The following is a 9,541-nucleotide window of genomic DNA, read 5'->3' on the forward strand; positions in this document are numbered from 1 at the left end:
ACAATACCAACACGTAGTTTTAGGTAACCATAATGCCTCCTTGTTACTCGAACTCTCCACATAAAAGAAATGATTTCTGTTGATACAGAATGTAGCACAAGGTGATACTGCACCATCCACAATTTCACTTCACCCTCTGAGCTGCGTCCTGTTTCCGGAGGTGCTGAGCCCTGGATTTCAGGCACAGCTGTAGCTGCCAGCTGTATTACAGTATATTGTGTGTGGCATTGCTGTCACATGATCTACATGTGCAGTAGAGACAGATCCTCATAAGCGCAAACTTGCATCTGACAATGAGATATTAAAATACAGATAGATCAAAGAATGCCAAGAAACAAAAAACAACGGCTAAGTGGTATAAGGAGAAGAAAAACCTGATTTCAAAAGTCAAATGAGTAAATTAGAAGGTATAAAAAGCAGTAGCACACAACACAAACAGCCAGAAGAATTTCAGGGCTTACAGAAGGAAATGCAGCAAAATCGTCTTTTAAATGAGATTCAGTTACCATCACATGTGAATTTTTGGTTGGTGTTGAACTTGTCTTCACCCGAACTTGTTTTGTATCCTTTAATGCAAGTGCAGTTATAACTTCCAATTGTGTTACTACATGTAGCATTTGGACCACAAATCATTGTGTTCTCTCGACACTCATTGATATCTGTGGAAATGACATGGAGGTATGGGTTAAGACCAGGAAATGAACTGTATGCGTTCTTATTTACAGTAACAACCCAGTGTGACAGGAGTGATAGGTGTCTATATTTCAAGCAGTGTGATGTCCCTGCTGAGTTACAGTTTTGAGTCACGAATGACCTGACTGTCAAGAATTCCAGCCTACCAGTGCTATTACACTGCAGAATAATCTATTGAACAAAGTCAGTCTTCCAGTTGCTCATGTTGACACTTGTGTACCATATCTTGACTTTAGTAAAGGACTTATAGTTCATACAGTCTTGGTCCTGAACAACAAGGCATTTTAATCCTGAATTGGGAAACATATTCATGTATAGCCACATTTCTTGCTCACACTGTTCTGTCAGGTTATGCAACACCATGTACACCACTAATCTTGGACTCTCTTCTATAAATAAATATTATTGTCCCTCCAAAATTAACAAGTCTGTGAGTCTGTGAAACTACTGCTATATTTCTTTTCTGTACTAAATATATTTCAGTCTTAAACTGTAAAAAGAATTTATAATGCTAATCAAAAACTGCACAATATTTTGTTGAACGTTCAACTACATACAATCATTTGAAAGCACTAGGTTTAAAGTTACTGAGAAGACAGATCTCACACACACGTTCTGCACATACAAAAGCAAGAGCAAAGAGTATCTCATAAAGGATTTTGAAGTAGAATGTTTACTAACATTCTGAAAAATCCCTTCTTCCCCTCCTGCTGGTGCTAAACAAACTGTTTTTGAACAAATCCTTACAACATACTGTAGAAAAGGCCTCCTCGTCTCCAGCACTGTGTATTACCACCCTGCCACTGTGGATGTCTGGGAACATGGAGCTGCTTTGTAAAGGAGGACACTCATACAGCCCTCCCCCCCTTTCTAACCTGGGAGGAGTGTCTAAGACTTTTTGTTACACTGATGACCTTCTAAGTGAATTTCTATTGAGACAGGACTGATTTGCCTATTCATAAATCACACCCAAATGAGCTAAAGAAAGTGACGAGATGCACAACTAGGGGGTCTGGGAAAAAACAAGACATGGAGTGACAGGTGACAATACCAACACGTAGTTTTAGGTAACCATAATACCTCCTTGTTACTCGAACTCTCCACATAAAGAAATTATTTCTGTTGATATAGAATGTAGCACAAGGTGACACTGCACCATCCACAATTTCACTTCACCCTCTGAGCTGCGTCCTGTTTCCGGAGGTGCTGAGCCCTGGGTTTCAGGCACAGCTGTAGCTGCCAGCTGTGTTATATTAAAAAACAACGGCTAAGTGGTATAAGGAGAAGAAAAACCCGATTTCAAAAGACAAATTAGTAAATTAGAAAGTATTTAAAAAGTGGTGACACACAACACAAAAAGCCAAATGAATTTCAGGGCTTACAGAAGGAAACACAGCACAATAGTTTTTTAAATCTGATTCACTTACCTTCACATGTGACATCCAGGTTGGTGTTGAACTTGTCTTCGCCGGTACTTGATTTGTATCCTTTATTGCAAGTGCAGTTATAACTTCCAATTGTGTTACTACATGTAGCATTTGGACCACAAATCGTTTTGTTCTCTCGACACTCATTAATTTCTGTGGAAATGACGTGAAGGTACGAGTTAAGAGTCAGACCAGGAAATGAACTGTATGCATCCTTATTAAACAACTCAGTGTGACAGAAAAGAAAGGTGACTATTGTTCACAGAGTGTGATGTTTCTGCTGAGTTACTGCTTTGAGTCACTAATGACCTGACTGTCAAGTATTCAACCATTTTATTCCTGAAGTGGGTAATATACTCATATATAGCCAACAGTTCTGGTATCCAATGAAAGAAAATTATTATTTCAATGCATAGTTTATCTAAAAAGCTATTGTTTACAGTTTAGCTGCAGTTAAGGGTTATTTCTTGTTTAGCCTTGTAAACATTTACCTTGGTAAATATAGTATAGCATTACCATGTTATTCCAATGGCATACTGCAAAACTATGGTGCAATACTGTAAAGCAAACCCGTAGGGAGACAATATAATGCAACCTCCTTTCCAAAATAAGCTTTAACAAGGCTGGATTCCAAGTCTGCCAGGAATTAACAAGTCAACAGAAGTTCTTCAAGCAGGTTGCATTAGGGAGAGAATGAGAGCACAATACTGATTTTCAATAGTGTTAATGGATTGTAGCTCGGATAACAAAGAGTATCAAGCTTTCAACAATAAAAAGTGGACAGAAACACTGGGTTGTAATGAGCTACACAGAATTAGGTGGCACAATAAAAAGAAAAGCAGATATTTTTTAAAATATTATTGGCTATGTTGACTCTTAGTTGAATATAATTTATCTCTTGTAACAAAGTCCCTTTAAGTAGGTAGAATCACAATGCATCACTTTCCCTGCTCTCATATTTTATTTTGTCAGATTGATTTCAACTCAAATAACTCGCAGAACACAACATACTGTATTTCTTTAGCCTCTATGGTAAAGGGAGCTGTAAATACAGTAGGTTGTGTCAAGATGAAACAAGAAGACACAAAATGGCAGTGTTCTTACCTTCACATGTTTCAGTGAATGTTAAATTGATTTTCCCAGAAGATGATCTGAACCCAGGTTCACACTGACAGAAGACACTTCCAATTGTGTTGAAGCAAAATGCATTATTAGGACAGTATTTATCTTCTCTGCACACATCCACATCTGAGAATGAAAAAAAAAATAGATTTGCAGATCAGTGACTAATTGGAAGACCAATTAGCCTTTAAAGTTCAACAGTCCAAAACAAGTTCAGGGCAGTCAGATGTCCAGCTGTGTAGGCAGGGTATCAGTGTCAAAGTACAATCCATGGAAATGATAGGGTGGGGACCTATTTTATAGAGAGTCTGTTCCAAGTAATTCTAATGTGACATTGAATATATTTTTACTGTACTTCTGTAAAACATACCTGTACATGTTCCATTAGATAGATTTGTAAATCCACTGGGACATGAAGACATAACCCCCAAAATCAGAGTGAGGCAGAGATACAGACCTAAGAAGAAGAAAAACCATACAGTCACTATAAGATACTTCAATATATTTTCACCATACAAGAATGTTAAACTTGCTGGATGCCCCCCATATTACTAAAATAGTTGTTTTTTTTTATCATAGCCTCCAGTTAAAATAATAAGCTTGTATTTTAACTGTTAAAGAAACAGGATTGTGAGGGAATTTATTTCACCTGCTGCCTTTGCAGGGCAGTTGTGTCCACCACACTTTGAAACAGTTAAACTGGGGCAGAACTTTGCCCATTTCCCAAACTCTGATTGTGTAGCCTGACAGGAAACACCCACAGAGGGAATTCATGGGATGTAAAAGGTTAAGGGAACTGACAGGATATAATGGGAAAACGTGGGAAGTAACTCTTAATGCAGGGATATCAACCTGATATACAGTACAGTCCCCTAAATTTGTTAATTTCTAAAAACCTGGAACAATTTCATTTTGACCTCTTAGTCAAGGGGATTTGCTCAATTAAGTGGTTTGAAGATGATCTGAAAGGAAAATATGGCAATTCTCAAGGACCCCTGATTACCATTCCTAATCTAACTTGAAACTAAATTGATCAAACCTCTTGTGTTCCATGTCTTTACAGGCTAATGATTTAACGGTGATGTGTAAGACCTGTCAGTTTGTATCTACACTTTCATGGCTGGCCAAGCCTGACTTAAAGACTACCCAGCATTTTCTATAGAACCTTTATACACAATAAAGAAAGCAATACACAGGACTCATGTAAATTGTGGAATAAAGTCTATAAATCAGTACTGAAGAAGGTAAGAAGTAAGAAGGTTACTTCCATCCGCCATTTTTAACTGCTTTTGCAAAATCAGGGTCGCAGTGGACCCTATCCCAACAAGCAACAGGCACAGTGCCTGTCACAGACCAAACACCCAGACACAAACACACCTAGGGCAATATATTTTTACTGTGGGAGGAAACCAGAGCACCTGGAGGAAACCTACACAAACACAAGGAGAACATACAAACTCCACACAGAGAGCACCCCTGGTCCAGAATTAACTCAGGGCCACAGCACTGCAAAGCAGCAATGCTAGTTACTGTGCCACTGTGCCTCCCAAGAAGGTTACAGTGCATGAAAAACGTTTAGAGCCTTGCATATATAAAGTTTTTTTATCAAATATGCACAAGATTTAAGTCAACTTATACATGTGCAGCCTCAGTTATGACCGAACAGTATTTCCAGCCAAACTAATGGATTACTTACTGATTTGCCGCTACTGATCTGTTGCATGAGCTTAAGTTTTAACAGTCCCAAAATGAATCTTCCTGTCCTCAGTTTGATTACACCATGCATGTTTCAACACACAAACTGTACAGTATATAACAGGAACTCCCAATTAGCACAGGCTAAACTGAAATCTGGCTATAGCAGCCTTTCACATTTCACTCCCTTCACTGTGGTTTGTTAGAACAGTTATTCAATCTCACAACCAAGCAGGTACTGTAGTCCAGTGGTAGGTTTGTCAACTCGGACAGACGCATTCATAAAATAAAATGGAATGCATCTACTGTACGCCACTTTGTGAGTTTTTATTAATTGACATGAAAAGTTACTTTAATTTATAGAGTGCTAAAACATTTTTGAAAGGTTTCCCGTTAAAACATTGTTTGATCATTTTTCATTTCACATGTCAATCCTTGCAGTATTGTATATTTCAGCGTTAAGTTTTCTTTATTCTACACTGTGCATGTATCAGTCTAAGTAATATAAATTGCAATTCTTGTGGAATCACTACAAACTGTACAAAAGCCCCCAGATGTGAAACTGCAAAGAAATGAAACTGCTATGAAATGGTGATCCACTTCCTGAGAGATACAGTATATTGTTCTGCAAAGATCATTCCTTTTGTAAGCTTTCTTTCATATGTCTACTTACAACTGCTACGTCTTGTAATTCTATTAAACCCATTTAATACGGGTCTTTGAAAAATGGTACTATAACAAAAACATTGCAAAGACTTGGTGGTATATGCTTATATTACAGCTGAGCTGAGAGTTGATTCACTAGCTAAGTCTGTGGACTATGCACCTTCTGTACGGAGTTTGCATGGTGCGTCTGCATGTATGGTCTCAAATATTTATTTCTAGGTTTATGTTTCTATTACAACATCACTCCTTATTTATAGCCGTGTTTGGTAGCACTGTTTCACTGTACTGTATATTATTGTCAGCCGTGGGTTGTAAAATCTTACAAAATCCAAAATAAAGTGAAGTACAGGAGATTTTCAGCCACCAATAACAAATGTGAAAACACTGCGTTGGTGGACACAGTTACAGGTATTCCAGGCACGTTTCTCATACACGGAATTCTAACATCCCACGCCTCAATTCACCAGTTGTTATCTGATCTCTGCAACCAAAGTAAATTCCGAAACCAGTTGTGTCTAAAACATCAAGGCATCGCATTGGATTTAGAGTTATTTTTTATCACAATCTGTCCTTTGAAGAGCACATGAGCAAAGATAATGTACTGTACCACTGGGTCATTTTTTCCCACTTGCATAACAACACTCCCATCTGCTCTTGGATGAACAGTACCTGTTCCAGAAGGATATAGAAATGCCAATACGTATGTAGAACTTTTTTGGGAAAAAAATACTCAAAACGTTCTTATTAAGTTGCCGAATGCAACTTCATAAACTTGAATTTTAATCAGACCAAACCCTTACAGATATACAGTATCTCACAAGTGTAATTGTCTTGCAATGGCTCCCTGTGGAGTTCAGACATTCAAATTCTATTTTAAACATTTGGATGAGCTTGTGGCGGAGCGGTGGCTAAGGATCTATGTCTGTGAGCGGAAGGTGACTGGTTCAAATCCTGCAGCCCGCAGAGAAATCCTACTCCTTTGGGCCCCTGAGCAAGGCCCTTAACCCAAACTGCTCCAGGGCTGCTATATAGATGGCTGACCCTGCACTCTGACACCAAGTTACTTTCCCCAACTGTGTGTCTCATTGAGAGCAAACAAAGGTATGTGAAAAGACAAATTCCTAATGCAAGAAATTGTATATGGCTAATAAAGTGATCTTTCCTTTTGTATCACCATACACTACTCTCAACAGTCTTCAGCTTGCCAAGAGACGCACCAATTAAATAGCAGAGAACCCTCGGTAGCTGGGCAATTTGCTTTCTGCCACTAATAATGGTAAGGTAAGTACACGGGTTGCATTCAGAAGTGCAATTGTGCTATTCAGCCTCCAACACCACAACCCTTATCTCAGCCTCAGTTAAAGGCGATCCCATTTGAAGGATAAGACAGGACTGTGGCAGCAAATATTTCAAAACCTTTGCAATTTAATCTGCCCTTGCTGGGCCCAAAGTTACAGCACTGAATCCTCTTGGAGATTATTAATATTTTGAAAAGCGGGTGCATCTTTATGTTACTGTAAACTGCATAAGAAAACTGTGCTCTAGCAGACATCTGTAATAGAGTTAAGGCAAGGCATTCTTACGGTGTGTGTTGGCTTTCTCAAGAGTGGATCAATTACAAAGAAGTAACCACCCAGCTTCCGAAAATACTAAATTTTACGCTGTTTCAAAGCAATTCTCTCAGTCCAGGACAAAGAGTTTAAAACGTGATCCAATTCTTCTTGCCCTGGGATTAGGAGGGACTAACAGTTTTACAAAAAAGCTTTAAAACAGATACGAAAGCCTTCAAAAAAGTATTTTATATAAAAACGGTTTTCTTTTTAAAAGGTTCTGGAAGTCCTTATGTTTAAAACTAACAAGTACTCCTTCTTTCAGTATCCAAACTGTCTAACATGAAAGGTATATTCAGTCAGGTTGTGTAGTGAAAATAATGTACTGTAGCAAGCGACAGATAACGTTTGTGAATTTTCATAATGATCTTTTCATATTTAGTTATAGCTGCTGCCCTAGTGTTCCGTTTTTGCTAAACACTCAGTTTCAGTAATTCTTCAAAACCCAGAAACCTCTCTCCAAGACCACCTATCAATAAGCGTTGATCTCGTTTCGTTTAGAGATATCCATTTCCCAGATTACAGTCACCCAACGTACTGTAGAAACACAGGCTAACTGGCAAGCAAATCGGTAGCTCTTATTTTAGTTATTTGCCGGCGCTTTTCCAAGATACGCGGCCAGAAACCAGAGATTTTGAAAGTAATCCTCCACGCGACGTGCTGACTTCCCTCAAAACCTCAGCTGGGATACCAGAAACCGGTACATCGCACCCACTCCCTCCCCTATCGGACAGCAGCGCTAGTAAACATACTGTAGACCTACACTTCCGCCAAGGTTTAGCACAAGGAGTAACTGGTAACTAAAAAGAATTTGGATACTCTACAAATAAAACGATTTGTATTTTGTTTTTCAAGCAGCTTGCTTCACAACATCGCCATCTCTTGCAAACTGACAGCAACACAAACACCTTCAATAATTTAATACACCACGGCACCCACGATCAGTTGAGTCTTGAAACTACACAGACACCCATAACACCGATCTATCATTGAATATATTAAACAGACCTTATATTCAGTCGGAATACTGAAAACTGTTGCTAGCTTAAAATAAGTATTGTGTCAGGGAATTATGTGATTTTGCACAATTTAAGATCTGTATCCGAAAATGTTTAATGGATGTTAAAATAGAATGGATTATGATTGAATTTAAGAGGAGAAAGCATGTAAAAAACTATGCGATTCAACCGCTTTCAAATGGCACCACTCTCCTGTCAAAATTCTGCAACCACACATTCAATTAAAAGTGCTTAACGATACTGAATTAGTTTACCGGCAGGATTTATACTAAGAATGGGGCTTTTCCAAACACTAATATTGAAACCTCGCTTTAAAGGGTACTTTTAAAAGTCAGAAAATTGTTTAAAAAGCATCTTAATTAAATTAAAATAAACGCAAAGAGAAATCTGAAAGTATTATTAAGCAAGACTCACCCAGTATAAACAGTTTATTAACTGATCCCATGATTGAAGATTTAACAACAACTTGAAATATGTTGAAAACCCGGATTTGGTAAAAGCCTTCTGATTTATTCCCAATTCAGGATTCCAGATTTCCAGCTTTAAAAGAAAATTCAGGACTCGTAATTTCCCAGTTTTCCTATCAACACATTTAAAAAATAGAACTCCACTTCAAATACAACTCCACTGTCCCTTCAGTAGATCTTTACAGATAGAGCTTAATACAGTATGACTCAGTCTCTCAAAAAGTTTCAACACAAGCCTTCTTATCGTACTGTGAAATTTCTCTGCTAATAATCCACCACAGCAGAGTCAACGGTGACAGTCGACGTGAGTTCTTAAACTACAAGCAAGTTTGTTCCTGTGAGCCTGTGACTTTCTCGTGTACTGTGTCACTCTGGGCAGCGATACAGCAGTTATTCAGCAGTCTCAGCTGCTAAGACACACCCTTGGGGAAACTACTGAACTCCGACCGGCCAAGAGCATGCCGCTACTGCCCTGTTTTTACTGTTTAACTCACTCTTCTGTCCTGCGTTGAACACAGCGAAACTCCAATTGGACAATTTCACGACCAAGGAGAATGTCTACTGACCTTGGTCGCTAAAAATGTGTTCGGATGCTAACATATCTGTTCTGAACACAGACACGGACGTCAACGATTATCAACACTTGATAGCTAGGGAAAGCTCACAAAGCACGTACCTTGCATTTTGTTAAAAGAAGGGTAACATCATGTGTTAGTTTAACTTCCCTGAACCTCTCGATTTTGCAATCGTGACTTGCTTGGTATTTACTACAGTATACTGTAAGCAGCGAGGAATCACGGTCTAAATCTTCTTAGTTTTCTTGCTTGTGTGAAAAGTTTTGT

At 38.5% G+C, this 9,541-nt stretch overlaps 1 protein-coding gene across 4 annotated transcripts in view; it reads right to left on the bottom strand.

Annotated features, from left to right (window-relative positions):
• Nucleotides 1-9,163, bottom strand: part of LOC102697741 (adhesion G protein-coupled receptor E5) — a 29,140-nt gene extending 19,977 nt beyond the window's left edge. The window contains exons 1-5 of one of the 4 annotated variants that reach the window (XM_069195886.1): nucleotides 8,647-9,163; nucleotides 3,613-3,699; nucleotides 3,225-3,368; nucleotides 2,121-2,273; nucleotides 507-659 (exon numbers count right to left, since the gene is read on the bottom strand). In XM_069195886.1, coding sequence (XP_069051987.1) covers nucleotides 507-659; nucleotides 2,121-2,273; nucleotides 3,225-3,368; nucleotides 3,613-3,699; nucleotides 8,647-8,677 — 568 coding nt within the window. In that variant the 5' untranslated portion in view covers nucleotides 8,678-9,163. The remainder of the gene's footprint in view (nucleotides 1-506; nucleotides 660-2,120; nucleotides 2,274-3,224; nucleotides 3,369-3,612; nucleotides 3,700-8,646) is intronic. The other 3 variants (XM_069195887.1, XM_015349180.2, XM_015349181.2) reach the window with 3 other exon arrangements.
• Nucleotides 9,164-9,541: the final 378 nt, after the last annotated feature.

The sequence above is a fragment of the Lepisosteus oculatus genome, chromosome 11, assembly GCF_040954835.1.
Source record: "Lepisosteus oculatus isolate fLepOcu1 chromosome 11, fLepOcu1.hap2, whole genome shotgun sequence".
NCBI classification, from domain to species: Eukaryota; Metazoa; Chordata; class Actinopteri; order Semionotiformes; family Lepisosteidae; genus Lepisosteus; species Lepisosteus oculatus.